Genomic DNA, 14923 nt, shown 5'->3' on the forward strand with positions numbered 1-14923 from the left:
CCACTGTATGTAGAGGACAGACTTGTATAGGACAGTCTTCAGATTTGCATTGGCCAATACTTGTGTTGCAATTTACTGCAGTATCTATGGATGGATATGCATTAATAGACGCTCATACACTATAATGCTTATCGGACCGACTCGAAAGGGATGTCCACAGTAAAATTATGTAAATAAGAACTACAAAGCTAATATATGTTAACACCAATTGTAGCTTTCTTTTTCTGTTGGAGTCACTGATTCGGCTGATACCCCATTTAATGGAGGAAACATCTGTAACGGGCCGTCTACTGAAACATTATATTGCCCGAATGCAGTGCTAAAGTCTGTGGGATTTAAAAAAAAAAAAGGTGTGTTTTAGTCCACAGTTACAACCATTTCAAACGATTGTAACTTTTCTGGGTTCGATATATTTTTTGTGTGCTTTTTCGTTGAATGTATATTAAACATTTGTGGAAGATTACTCGTACACGGACATTGAGGATTTTTGTGATCTGACTATTTCACATGTACAAGTAGAGTGAAAAATCGTTTTCGGAGTCTCTTCACTATATTAGATCTCTACCTTTTATATAAAAGGACGGTAAAGTGTCCATTTAATTGACGTGGTGACAGAATCAAGTGACAAATGAACGATATGAACAGATTTTCCTTCTGGTGTATGTGGCTGGAGAATGACCATCCATAAAGATAAAAGATTCCGAGGAAAATACTTTAAGCTCTATTCAAATTAAAGTTAACAAAAACATGAACGTTTCTGCGATGAAAACGAACCCAACGGCTCCACCAGCATTGACTATTATAATGTGTATAATATCTGGAAGGAAACTATTTGGGTGATAAACAATGTTCAGTACATTTCTATCACACATTCCAAAAATTTTTAGCATCACATAGGTCAAATATGGCATTGTGTCCCTGTTTGTATTGGTTTGCGTACTATTCAGTGGTGAACATTTATTTTGATTTTAAAACTTGTTACTATTGTGTCTAGCTTCACATACAACCTACGTCATGGCTGAAAAGCAGGTGGTGTCACTGAGGTTCCAGGGAATCCGATCTGAGTGACATCCTTAGCACGTTTTAAATGAGGTTTCCTAGTTTCCGCAAAGCCATGTGATATTTTTGTATATCACACCCTACAATTTATTAATTAAATTTGTCTTATAATTAATTGGTTTTATTTTAATTTAACACAAATACGTGAGTAAACTTTTGCAGTTTACAGTAAAACGGAATTGCTTATGCAACTTATATAAATTATAAGAAAATAAAATGATGAAGGTAAGACATTGGAGTGTAAATTATAATTTAAATGACTGCAGATGACTACCGAGAAAAGTAATCCAAAAACTAACCTCTTCGCAAAACTTGTCATTAATGCTGATTCACTCAAATAAAAAAAATCGATGAGTCAGTTAACGCGTGATACAGTTGTGTTTCGGGGATGTGAAAGTGACTAGGTTAAAGAATTTATTCTATTCGGTCAAGAGAAACAAAACGTCTTTTTAAAAGAATTCACACAATATCTTGTACATTTTTATATTGTTATCCCTAACTTTATATTACTAACGAAATATAAACGATATTATTAAATGCCAGTTACTAATAATGTAACACATATTTTATGATAATTCCACCTGCTATCCTCTGTCCCGCTGTATTTAGTGTAATGTCATGCTTTTTGTCTGTTCCTTGTATGCTTATTTGTCTTTTCTTTTGTATTTATTTGTATTTAAATTATTATTATTAATAATAATTATGTGGACTATCTTGCTTGAAATTGAATGCCTTTGGCCAGATCGTCATAGAACATGACAATTAGTTATTAATTCACCTGGTTAAATCACGTTTCCAAAAAAATATAACACGACGGGATTCTTAATCTAAAGGATTTCAAATCCGTGACCCGGAAGATTACTTAAACAAACTAGGCATCCATCTTGCTCAGAAGACGCTGATCCCAGTTCAGTGATTAGATTTGTAGTTAACTTGTAAACACTACACATTATATTTCCATTCTGTAGTTTATAAGAAAGATTATTTCATGAATCTTTAATGGGAAAAGGTATTAGACTGCAGAAATGTTCGGTGACGAGATATTTCAGAAACAATTATCCACCATTATCGAAATAATGGTTGCAGCGTCAGTTTCAGAGATTGGCAAAATCTTCGACGAATGTTCTGCTGCTGTTATGCCTCTAAAGTTGGTCCAGCAGAATCAGGAAAGTAGTTTGCTTAAGAGCAAACTTCAACGTGTGCACAGAATCAAGACAGTGAGTACAGTTTCTGCCATGTGACCACAATCACATTTATCGCTGTCTCTACATTTGAACTTGCTGGTGTCTCTGGCCATGGAGATGGTTAGACGACTTCACTCGGAAAATGTGTTCTAGCATGGACCTCGCCATTGAATAAATCTGCCGTTCACTTAAAAGGTACACACGTTGAGGCGTGGCTTAACATGACAAGTCCCTGGGTAGGGATACTACGATGGGCTTTCATTGTCATTACAAGGTTAAGGTTCCTGACTATAGTTTTTCTTTATTTGGCATAGTTCCATAAACACTTGTTTAGATATGGTACATTTTAAACTACCCGTAAATCTCAAACTGACTCCTGTCCCCTACATGGTCTAACTGCCCTCCATGGTCACGTTTTTATTTTTTATTTCACCTGTATTTATCCAGTTAGGCTAATTGAGAACAGATTCTCCTCTGTTTAAAAAGTAGACCAATAAGTACGCTGAGGTGGCATAGCAATATTAATGGGACAGTGACACTGAGGCTTACCTGAGCGTGTGTTAAAGTGCAAATAACTGTGCAGATTTATGATGTGCAAGTACGCTTTGGCACAGCAGATTAACTGGGGCATAAAGTGTGCAAATGCTGAACTGGAGGAGAAATTAACATGAGCAATGATCGAGCATCTTTAACAATTGTTTGTGAAAGGCAGTGAGGAAGGTGAGACCTTCCAGTTTCAGGATGTCTTGCAATTCGTTCCAGTCAGTGGCAGCAGAAAACTGGAAGGAATTAAGGCCAAAGGAGGTATCGGCTGTAGGGATGACCAGAGAGATATATCTGCCGAAGAGCAGACTACAAGTGGGTTTTGCTATAGTGACAAGTGAACTTAGGTAAAGCGGGGATTTCGAAAACCTTTGAAAGATGGGCAAGATGGATATAGGTCTGTAGCAATTTGGGTCAAGAGTTTCTCCCCCTTTGAAAATGGGAATGACTGCCGCAGCTTTCCAATCTCAAGGAACTTGTGACAAAATATATGTTAGGTTGAATAGGCTGTTGATGGGGGTAGCGATAATGATGGCAGATAATTTTAGGAAGAAAGGATCCGGATTATCTAGCCCAGCTGACTTTTAGGGGTCTGTTGCTGATAGAACTCTGAGGGTGACTTCCACAGTGGGGGACATGGGGTTTAATAAATTCATCAACTTAGGGACACACTTTGGACATACAATTAATGTTCCACTGTTACTTAGTAAAACCAGCATGAAATTCTAATTTACCAATCATTTAAGAAATAAACATTTACTGATGATTGGACATTTGATTTTGCCAATATTTTGTTTTGTTTAGGTGTCATGTCTCAATCAGATCGATCGAAATGCAAATTTTAATATAATTAGGCACGCCTACCCATTCTCTTGGGTGAAATTGCGCATATGACATCTCATGTGATTCCACTACGACAGCTACTTGCTTGTTGGAGGCTGTAGCGTTGCACAAGGGGAGGGTATAATTAGCCCCCACACCCTGTATCCTTTTCCGTCTCACAGCTTCAGAACACTTGTGAAAATTCTCCCAAATTATGCAACAACATCTGGAAATGGCACATGATCAGCAAATGTTTTGAAATGTTACCTGAATGTCTGTTGTCCATTGAATTGCTTTTACTTAATATGTTATCTTTCAGAGGCAGTTTTGCTCGTTCATGGAGATGTTGGGTAAAACATCAATGGAAAAAATGCTAATGTTAATAAATGTGAGCATGGTCAAAACTGAGAAGACTGCCACAGTCGTGACAAAACCAAGTAAGTATTTCTGACCTGCTGATCGTGTGAATGTTTTAAAAATCTTGATGAACAATCTCTTATAAGCTGCCCTCACCCCGGGGAGACCAGCTCTTCTCTGGGCTTTTTCTAGGTTTCTGCTTTTCTGAGGGAGTTTTATTGTCATTGTGCGCCACAATATGAATTTCTTGCTCTTTTGGGTTTTAGGTTGGGTATCTCTAAGCACTTCATGACTGTCGCTCATGTACTGTATGACATTAATCATACTGATAGTCCGTTAAGAATGTGGAGAGTCCCCAGAAGAACTCAACCGAATTTATGACAAAATATATTAGTCTAAATTAAACCGAGAGGAACTGCTAGGGCTGTCAGGCAAATTCAATAAGTGTCTCACACTAGTGCAACTTGTACTTGTAATCGTTGTTACTAGATCAAAAAAACTGCCCAATTATAATGAATTATTGTTTCAATATAAACTTTTCTTTGTCGCAGGAATGCTTTAATAATGGGTTTAATTGCATGTCTTTTTGCAATACTCGTACTGCTTTGTTGTAGGAGACTGTCTTCATTTCCATAATTACTGCACAGTCCTTCGCTCTGAAAAGTCTCGCTGGATTGAGGATGACCTTTGCCACCAATCCTCACCGGTGTCCGACTCAAATGGGCAGACGAACACAGGACCAAAGTCCAGCAGGGATGGAGGACAGTACGAAGGGGAAGCTTCTGCAGAGGTGGCTGGGGGGACAGATGGACATGGTAAAGTCAAACGGACATTTTGTATGCTGTGATTTTCTGAAATGTAGTACCTGGATCAGTCATGTGATGGCATCAATGCCCCGCTATCAATTAATAGATATTTGACTAAGAGTTTTCTATACACAGATCAAGCCTTGTCCAGGACTAAAATTACATTCCTTTGGAGATTTTCCATTGAGTTTGAATCCAGGACTAGGCTTTATCTGTGACTGGGAAACTATGGGAAAATGTTCATGATTAAGTACCTTAGAACATCTTATGTAATTTGTGTTCCAGTGCATTTATCTGCCACCAATAATATAGTAAAGGCCTTTTTGAGGGCACGTGTTCGCTGTTGAAATTATTTCTGGGATTGTAAATGTTATCCACCCTCTCCATTCAGGCATGTAACGTTGTAGCTTGGTTTTACATTTTAAATCTCATCTACCTTAATGTTATTTCCAGATGCGGAATTGCTCTTTGAATTTGATCATCAGGAAGAAGTTCACCCTAATCCCCAGCCCTCCGACCCCCAGCCCTCCGACCCCCAGCCCTCCGACCCCCAGCCCTCCGACCCCCAGCCCTCCGACCCAGATAAATGTAATGGTCAGCCCTTGAACCAGGAGCAAACCCCTGGGAGGATTGGGGACATCCAGAATGAGACCTGTGGCAAGCTGTTCAGTTTATCTTCGTCCTTATATTATCATCAGAGGACGGTTCACAGGAATCCCAAAGCAGACCCATCAAATGAGAAGTATTGCAGTGAAACCTGTGGCAAGCTGTTCTATTCAACTTCATCCTTATTCAATCATCGGAAGACTCATGCTGACAAGGCATTTGGCTGTCATGTGTGCAGCAAAGCATTTCGAGAGATAGCGAATTTAAAAAGACATGTGAACGTACATGTGAGAAAAGGCCAGGTTACTGTAGAAAAAGCATTTCTATGTGGTGTATGTCATAAGAGTTTCTCACGTCCGTGCAATCTCAGAGATCACATGACCATTCATACTGGAGTGAAACGTTTCAGCTGTAGAATATGCTCCAAGAGTTTCCATCTTTCAAACAGTCTCAAAGATCACATGACTTTACATACCGGAGAGAGACCTTATGTCTGTGGTCTATGCGACAAGAGTTACTGTCGTGCAAGACAGCTCAAAGCACACGCATTTGTCCACACTGGCGAGAAACCTTTCACCTGTGATGTATATGGCAAGCGTTTCCATCTCCCGCGCTCTTTTGAAAGACATAAAACCAGCCATACTACACAAAAACCTCCCTGTAAAACTTGTGGCAAATCCTTCAGCGATGCTAGTGCTCTCCAGCGACATATGGCCATCATCCACAGTGGAAAAAGAAAGCGCCACTACCTCGGTGAAGACTGTGGCAAACATTTTTCTCAGGCAAAAAAACTGAAATGGCATATGTGTATACACGCCAGTGAAAAACATTTTGTCTGTGACGTGTGTGGGGAGAACTTAAGCAGTCCAGTGACTCTCAGAAGACACAACCATTCTCACGCGGGGCAAAAGTCACATTTGTGTACAACGTGTAGTAAAGGTTTTTCCCAGTTATTCACCCTCAGGATACATCAACGCGGTCAAACTGGGAGGAAGCTGTACTTGTGTGGTATCTGCGGGAAGAGCTTCACCACGTATGCCTACATCAAGAAACACAAGGAGATTCACCTGCCCAGGCACCTTTCTTCAAGACCGCCACGGGAGAAGTTTGCACACCTCTGTAGTCACTGTGGTAAAGGCTTCCACGAAAAAACTATTCTGAACCTACACATGGGCACTCACACAGGAGATAAACCATTCACCTGTCAAGTCTGTGGAAAATGTTTCACTTTTAAGGCTACTCTTACTGGCCACATGCGCACTCACAAGGGACAGAGGCCGTTCAAATGTGCCGTTTGTGGTAAATGTTTTGCATTTAGGTCTGTTCTGATAAACCATGAACTAATTCACCCTGGGGAGAGACCATATGCTTGTGATGACTGTGGCAAGCATTTCAAACAGAGATATCATTTAGCATCTCACCAACGTGTGCATACTGGCATCAAACCCTTTGTGTGCAACAAATGTGGAAATGCATATGCCTGGAGACAGAATCTCAAATTTCATAAGTGCAGGGTTAAATAGAAAACGGACCATGGTGTGAGAGTATTCTGTTTTGTTTCAGATTTTGATACTACCTTTTCTTGTATTCTGATTTATTCGTTCCCTTATATATTTATTTTTATTTTTCTGTTGCACTCTTATAGTACTGAATAGAGTACGAGTAAGTCGTCTATAATGAAGTGCAGCCAAATAAAGTGAGTGAAATGTTTTTTGATCAATCTCCTTTGATTTAAAGCAAGTCAAACCATTAGCGGATATATGGGATTGTACTGTTCCATTCTAGACTGGCAATAATAATTAGGTGTGTTCAGGTGGATCCAAAACACTATATTCGGCATCTTGGGTGTTTGTGACTACGCGAATAAACTAAAAACCTAGAATTATCAGCATTTAAGGAAATTCCACTCGTAATGGGAATACGCTTCCAGTGGGTGGCGCTGGTGTTATTTGTCTTTTCTCGGTAGATTTGCGAATATTCTACCATAGAAGAAATCGATTCATTCCCTCGGTTCCCCTTTCACAAACAAGACGAAAGTCCTCCAGTAACTTTTTTCCTGCACAACTTGAGGTAATTAAAGAAAACCCTATACATAATGCGGAATTTAAAGCGATTAAGTATTCATTTATGTTTGAATTTAGTTTGAAATGTATTTTTCACGGTTTAAAAAGTTAGTGCCATCAGCTTTGAGTTTAGCCTAGTCATGATGAGCTAATGCCAGTAGCTACAAGGCAAACTAGTTAGCTAATGCTAACTGACTAGCAGAAATAAAGATACAGCTAGAAACGCTTTTTGTTAAGTCCTGATGTGACGATTCAAACGGTATTCAATAACAAGTTGACTAGCTTTTACGAAAATGACTGCAATACTTTTTTGTCGTTTCTTTCATCTAGCTAGCTAGCTACTATATAGAAATAACTACGGTATCAATTAGCTAGCTTGCTACCTAACATTAGCATTCTTTTTTTTTGTCATCTCATGACTGTCAGTAGAAATTAATTGTGATTCATTAAGCGACAGTCAAGTCAATTAACCACAGAGTAATCTATACCTGATACATGTAATTTATCAATAACTGGTGTCTCTTCACAGACAGGTCAACAACCGAGTCCACGTAACCGCAGAGAACCGACCGGAAAACATGTCGTCAGGCGCTCTATTCCCTAGCCTAGTTTCGGGATCCCGGGGCTCGTCCAGCAAATACCTGGTGGAGTTCCGTGCCGGTAAAATGACCCTAAAGGGTAGCACAGTGACCCCGGACAAACGCAAGGGTACTGTGTATGTTCAACAAACCGACGATTCCCTCATACACTTCTGCTGGAAGGACAGGGGCTCCGGAAACGTTGATGATGTGAGTGGCGTTTTTGTTGATGTACTGAAATTAAAGGGATTAAATCCAGTGTGCAGGGATACATGTAGTTAAGGCTGCATTTGTCTCTCAAGGTAAACAGAGTAATCAGTTTGGATTTGATGTTTTCTAAATGGAACACACTTTTTTGAAAAAATGTTTTATCTATTGCACCTTCAACAAGAACCCAAAAATGAATCACCCGATACGAACCCAAAATATCTCCAGAAAAACCGAGGCAAATTGTCTTTCCGTCAAGTCCTGTCCGCTTATTCTCACCTGGTGGTTGTCCTCTGGTCTGTTCTCAGGACCTGATAATCTTCCCCGATGATTGTGAGTTCAAGAAGGTGAGCCAGTGTACAACCGGCCGTGTGTTTGTGCTGAAGTTCAAGGCGGGATCCAAGAGACTGTTCTTCTGGATGCAGGTGAGATTTATTAACATGACATGAAGACTGGATGTCTGGATGGGTCTGTTCTTTACGATGTCTGGATGGGTCTGTTCTTGATATTGTCATTGGTCTGGGTGGGTCTGTTCTTGATGTTGTCATTGGTCTGGGTGGGTCTGTTCTTGATGTTGTCATTGGTCTGGGTGGGTCTGTTCTTGATGTTGTCATTGGTCTGGATGGGTCTGTTCTTGATATTGTCATTGGTCTGGATGGGTCTGTTCTTGATGTTGTTGTCGATGGCTCTTCACCAGGAGCCCAAGTCTGACAAGGACGAGGAGTATTGCCGTAAAGTGAACGAGTACCTGAACAACCCTCCCATGCCAGGAACACTGGGCAGTGGAGGAAGTGGCAGCCACGAGCTGTCGGCTCTTGGAGGTATGAAACACTGATATATATTTTTTTTAATGCCCTGAATATTATCCGTGACCCCTTTTTTGCACGTCTACTAGCTCTGACTGATGTTCCATCTACACGATCAGCCATAACATTATGACCACTGACAGGTGAAGTGAATAACACTGATAATCTCGTTATCATGGCACCTGTCAGTGGGTGGGATATATTAGGCAGCAACTGAACATTCTCTCCTCAAAGTTGATGTGTTAGAAGCAGGAGAAATGAGCAAGCGTAAGGGTCTGAGCGACTTTGACAAGGGCCAATTTGTGTTCGCTGGACAACTGGGTCAGAGCATCTCCAAGACTGCAGCCCTTATGGGCTGTTCCCAGTCTGCAGTGGTCAGTACCTATCAAAAGTGGTCCAAGGAAATAAAAGCAGTTAACTGGCAACAGGGTAATGTACAGCCAAGGCTCACTGATGGTCGTGGGGAGTGAAGGCTGGCCTGTGTGGTCCGATCCTACAGATGAGCTGCAGACCAGTCAGGGTGACCATGCTGACCCCTGTCCACTGCCAAAAGTGCCTACAATGGGCACTGGAGCATCATAACTGGACCACAGAGCAATGGAAGAAGGTGGCCTGGTCTGATGAATCACATTTCCTTTTACATCACGTGGATGGCCGGGTGCGTGTGCGTCGCTTACCTGGAGAACACATGGCACCAGGATGCACTATGGGAAAGGCAAGCCGGTAGAGGCAGTTTGATGCTTTGGGTAATGTTCTGCTGGGAAACCTTGGGTCCTGCCATTCATGTGGATGTTACCTACCTGAGCATTGTTGCAGACCATGTGCACCCTTTTATGGCAACGGTATTCCCTGATGACCCTGGCCTCTTTCAGCAGGATAATGTGCCCTGCCACAAAGCAAAAATGCTTCAGGAATGACTTGAGGAACACAACGAGTTCACACTGTTGACTTGGCCTCCGAATTCCACTGATCTCAATCCAATCGAGCATCTGTGGGATGTGCTGGTCAAACAGGTCTGATCCATTGGAGCTCCACCCCACACCTTACAGGACTTAAAGGATCTGCTGCTAACGTCTTGGTGCCAGATACCACAGCACACCTTCAGAGGTCTAGTGGAGTCCATGCCTCGACTGGTCAGGGCTGTTTTGGTGGTCATAATGTTATGGTTATTAGACAGGTGGTCATAATGTTATGGTTGATCGGTGTGTTTCCTATTTAGTCTTGTCCCACGTATCTATCTGTAGATGATTACACAGACTGCAGGTGTCTGTGGAGAGCAGCGTCTGCTGAATTACTGAAATGTACCTGACCACCAGCTGCAGTATTTCCCTGATGTTTCATCTGCCCCACCCCCACCAGGTGAGGGTGGCCTGCAAAGCCTGCTGGGTAACATGAGCCATAACCAGCTGATGCAGCTGATTGGTCCGACTGGCCTGGGAGGGCTTGGTGGTCTGGGGGCTCTGGCCGGGCCGGGCCTGGCCAGTCTGTTGGGCAGCGGAAGTCCTGTCACCAGCGCTCCCACCTCGAGGTACACCGACGCCGCGCCTTCGTCTCATTCTAGCTGCTGGTTGTCCAAAGCCATTGCTTTGGGTGTGAGGTGTTCCAAATCCCATTGGTGCTCTGTTTATAGAATTGGTTAGCTTTTTGCAGAAAATGGGGGGAAATTAAGCATTGACAGAGATTTTCCTTAATTTACATAGTTATATTTTCTGTTTTTGTTTTCTACTGCAAATCAATACACGAGTGTGTTCCCACACTGTTTGGTGGAGAATTGTGTAATTCCAGTGAATGTGTCCCTGCCCAGCCCCCGTACTCCGTCTGTGGCCGCCACGCTCTCCTCCGGCTCTGCCACAACCAGGGCCAGCTCGGCTGCGGCGCCCGCTGCTCCTGTGACCCCAGCCGCCACTCCTGCCGCACCCCCCACTGTGGCTCCTACCACCCCTGCCGCGGCCTCGACCCCAGTGACCCCGGCGGCGGTCGGCTCCCCCACCCAGCCCATCCAGCTCAGCGACCTGCAGAGCATCCTGGCCACCATGAACGTGCCCTCCATGTCCGCCGCCGTGGACTCCGCTACGCAGGGAGGCGACGGTAAGGAGACCACAGTCAAGATCTGTCCTTTTACAGAAGATTTGGCTTTTGTACGTGTGCTTGTTTTGGGCAGAGATGCTGGGATTTCGGTTCTGTCGCTCGGTTGCTTTGTTGCCGTGAGGCAGCAACCCGATGATGACCAGGTTGAACTGGGGGCTGTTGACTGGTTGAACTGGGGGCTGTTGACTGGTTGAACTGGGGGCTGTTGACAGGTTGATTAGCCTTAATTGCATTATAATGGGCTTGGAAAAAACTATATGGCAAAAGTAAGCTAATATTTAGTAGAAAACGATGTTGCTGTCAATTAAAATGAACTTCACATTGACAGACAATGGCGATTTTTATTTGGCTAGCAGTCTGTCAAATAATTGCTAGAGAAGCTAGCAAAAATTTGATGGATTCCCCAAAAAATAACTAGACAGTTTTAGCTATTCTGAATCTAAAATCAATTTAGGTGACATTATGATAAAGGGTTTAGCTACTAATTATTTCCTTTCTTTAAAGGTGGTATCATGTTTTCAAGCCTTAGTAATGGATTTAAGAACATATCTTCATCAGCTCCAATTGAGGAAGCATTGTATATAATTCTCAGTTGGACGTCAACCTCAAAACACACGTTCGTAATGTGACAAATGTGCTAATGGCGCTGGGCTTGCTGTGAGCTAATGGCGCTGGGCTTGCTGTAAGCTAATGGCGCTGGGCTTGCTGTAAGCTAATGGCGCTGGGCTTGCTGTAAGCTAATGGCGCTGGGCTTGCTGTAAGCTAATGGCGCTGGGCTTGCTGTAAGCTAATGGCGCTGGGCTTGCTGTAAGCTAATGGCGCTGGGCTTGCTGGGTCTAAGGTAACAGTGTTATCAGTGTGCCGTTTGACCCCCTCAGTGGACCTGGCCAGCGTGTGTACTCCGGAGGTCATGGCCCCCATCCTGTCTAATGCTGAGGTGCAGCAGAGACTTCTGCCTTATCTGCCTTCTGGAGAGTCTCTGCCTCAGAGTGCTGAGGAGATCCAGAACACACTGACCTCCCCACAGTTCCAACAGGTAACACACTGACCTCCCCACAGTTCCAACAGGTAACACACTCACCTCCCCACAGTTCCAACAGGTAACACACTCACCTCCCCACAGTTCCAACAGGTAACACACTCACCTCCCCACAGTTCCAACAGGTAACACACTCACCTCCCCACAGTTCCAACAGGTAACACACTCACCTCCCCACAGTTCCAACAGGTAACACACTCACCTCCCCACAGTTCCAACAGGTAACACACTCACCTCCCCACAGTTCCAACAGGTAACACACTCACCTCCCCACAGTTCCAACAGGTAACACACTCACCTCCCCACAGTTCCAACAGGTAACACACTCACCTCCCCACAGTTCCAACAGGTAACACACTCACCTCCCCACAGTTCCAACAGGTAACACACTCACCTCCCCACAGTTCCAACAGGTAACACACTCACCTCCCCACAGTTCCAACAGGTAACACACTCACCTCCCCACAGTTCCAACAGGTAACACACTCACCTCCCCACAGTTCCAACAGGTAACACACTCACCTCCCCACAGTTCCAACAGGTAACACTCACTCACCTCCCCACAGTTCCAACAGGTAACACACTCACCTCCCCACAGTTCCAACAGGTAACACTCACTCACCTCCCCACAGTTCCAACAGGTAACACACTCACCTCCCCACAGTTCCAACAGGTAACACTCACTCACCTCCCCACAGTTCCAACAGGTAACACACACTCACTCACCTCCCCACAGTTCCAACAGGTAACACACACACACAGTTAAATGTAACCCTCCTGTCTGTTTCATTGTCTGTCTTTTGCTGTCAGGCGATGAGTATGTTCAGCAGTGCTTTGGCGTCAGGTCAGCTGGGACCTCTGATGAACCAGTTTGGTCTGCCCTCTGAGGCCGTGGACGCTGCTAACAAAGGAGGTGAGGAACACACACACACACACACAGGTAATCAGGGGACCATCCTCACTCAAACACACACCCCGCCGGGGGCCAGAGATGGTGTCGAGTGGACGGCAGCGTCCCCTGGAGGCTGCTGAGGGGAGGACGACTCATGGCTGAACGGACTGAATAATGTATTGCACTGAGATGAGGTTTTACCCAACGCCTCATTCCAGTCATTACGTTTTTCTACTCCAATTCTGTTTCAGACGTGGAGGCGTTTGCTAAAGCAATGGAAGGCAGCGACAAGAAGGATGAGAAAAAAGACGACGACGAGGATATGAGTCTCGATTAGATCCCGCCTGCGCTCGACTCGCCAGATGTTTGCTTTCTGTTATTTGTTTCTCAGTTTGTATCTTACTGCGTGTTCCTTGTCTAGTGCGCTACATTTGACCTGGGTCTGCAGGGCTCCAGTGAGAAGTAGTGCACTCCTATGGAATAGGATGCCATTTGGGACGGACTGCCACTCGTCTGGGAAGTGTGTGAACGACTGCACCTCTGCATTTCTCCGAAACACCTGCCTATGAATAAAATCAGCATTGAATAGCTTCTGTATTCGCTGCATTGACTTCAACAAAAAGATTATTTTGAATGAACATGACTTAGATCATAAAATATAAAATATATGAAATAATTTATTTAAAGCCGGACTTTGGGATTGAAACGCTCTTACTTAGTTTAACAATGGACAACAGGTTTGTCTTCTGGGGCTTATCAATGTTGTTGATAAACACCCTAACCTGATGCTGAAGACTTATCGATACATTTATTTAAACTGTGATGTAGAGTTTTGAAAATGTGTATGTAGGTCTGTCTATACAAGGAACAAATTTGCTTCATGAATTCTCATGATGAATAATTTTGAATCCCTACTCTGGGGCAGAATCTGCATTTACATTTCTGTGTAACATCTCTAGATTCTGCAATGCTCTTTTTTTCCCAACTACTCCATCAAACAGCCTGGCCACTACAGACCAATCAATTATGTGAGTGGGGTCTTATTCAGATGTTAAAACTTGCCCAAATTGTTGACCAAATGGGGAAATATTGTAGGTGCGCTGGGGGATATTAGTCTAGTTAAACTGTGGTTCAGTTTGGCCCAGTACTGGCTCTCGTACTAGAAACATCTTTCATGAAAGCACATTGGCTTAGAGAGGCCATATTTAAGAGTGCTGGAAGAAATTGGCACATGGATGTGGCATACAAAGGTTAATGCCTATCAATCCAGAAGTTCAGGGGGAGTGTTTAAAATACTGCATGAACATCTTGAAGCTTATACAAAAAAATATATAGACACGTTTTTTATTAATTACGTTTTTACAAATGACTTTATGACAAATTATTTTGTCTTATTTGAAATGCACCACAATCGTGTATTTTATTGAGTTTGTCAGCATAAATGGTAATCTACCATCGACAAACCAAACAAAAAATCTTATCAGGAACACTACTTTTTCGGCTTTTGTTCAAGCAATTTTCAGACAGTGGATTTTCATTATTCTGCATCTGGAGCCTTCCTTCGGACGCCCAGTTTAGAGACGTGACCGCAGGATTCAACCGACTTCCCCCAAACAACTATTTCCCCAAACGGTCGACTCTAGGATAACGGTTTAACTCGTAAACCACCGTTCTCGCTGTGCTGGAGGGCAGAATGCACTTGGGCCATGGCAGGTTTCTTTTTTTTTTGAGTAAACGATCAATACATTTCATAGCCTTTTTTGCTCATCTCTGTCAACGGGGTCAATAATTTTGGAGCGCACTGTATACACAGTAACACATGGAGAGACATTATTTCCATTCCAGTCATTACGTTGATCCTGTTCTCCACTAT

General features: G+C 43.2%; 1 protein-coding gene across 2 annotated transcripts; it reads left to right on the forward strand.

The window, feature by feature from the left end:
• The first annotated feature begins 1962 nt into the window (after window positions 1-1962).
• On the forward strand, window positions 1963-13643 carry adrm1 (adhesion regulating molecule 1). 2 transcript variants are annotated; one of them, XM_010900348.3, is made up of 9 exons: window positions 7338-7447; window positions 7970-8228; window positions 8534-8650; window positions 8923-9046; window positions 10391-10559; window positions 10836-11119; window positions 11998-12155; window positions 12969-13071; window positions 13302-13643. In XM_010900348.3, the coding sequence occupies exons 2-9, from the start codon at window positions 8019-8021 to the stop codon at window positions 13385-13387; spliced, it is 1251 nt and encodes a 416-aa protein (XP_010898650.1). In that variant the 5' UTR covers window positions 7338-7447; window positions 7970-8018; the 3' UTR covers window positions 13388-13643. The 2 variants fall into 2 exon arrangements, 1 of the variants encoding a protein (XP_010898650.1); XR_004576614.1 differs by lacking the exons at window positions 8534-8650; window positions 8923-9046; window positions 10391-10559; ... (2 more) ...; window positions 12969-13071; window positions 13302-13643 and adding exons at window positions 1963-2276; window positions 3928-4045; window positions 4580-4780 and having other exon boundaries at window positions 5225-7447; window positions 7970-8012.
• Window positions 13644-14923: the final 1280 nt, after the last annotated feature.

Source organism: Esox lucius, chromosome 12 (genome assembly GCF_011004845.1).
Source record: "Esox lucius isolate fEsoLuc1 chromosome 12, fEsoLuc1.pri, whole genome shotgun sequence".
NCBI lineage: Eukaryota > Metazoa > Chordata > Actinopteri > Esociformes > Esocidae > Esox > Esox lucius.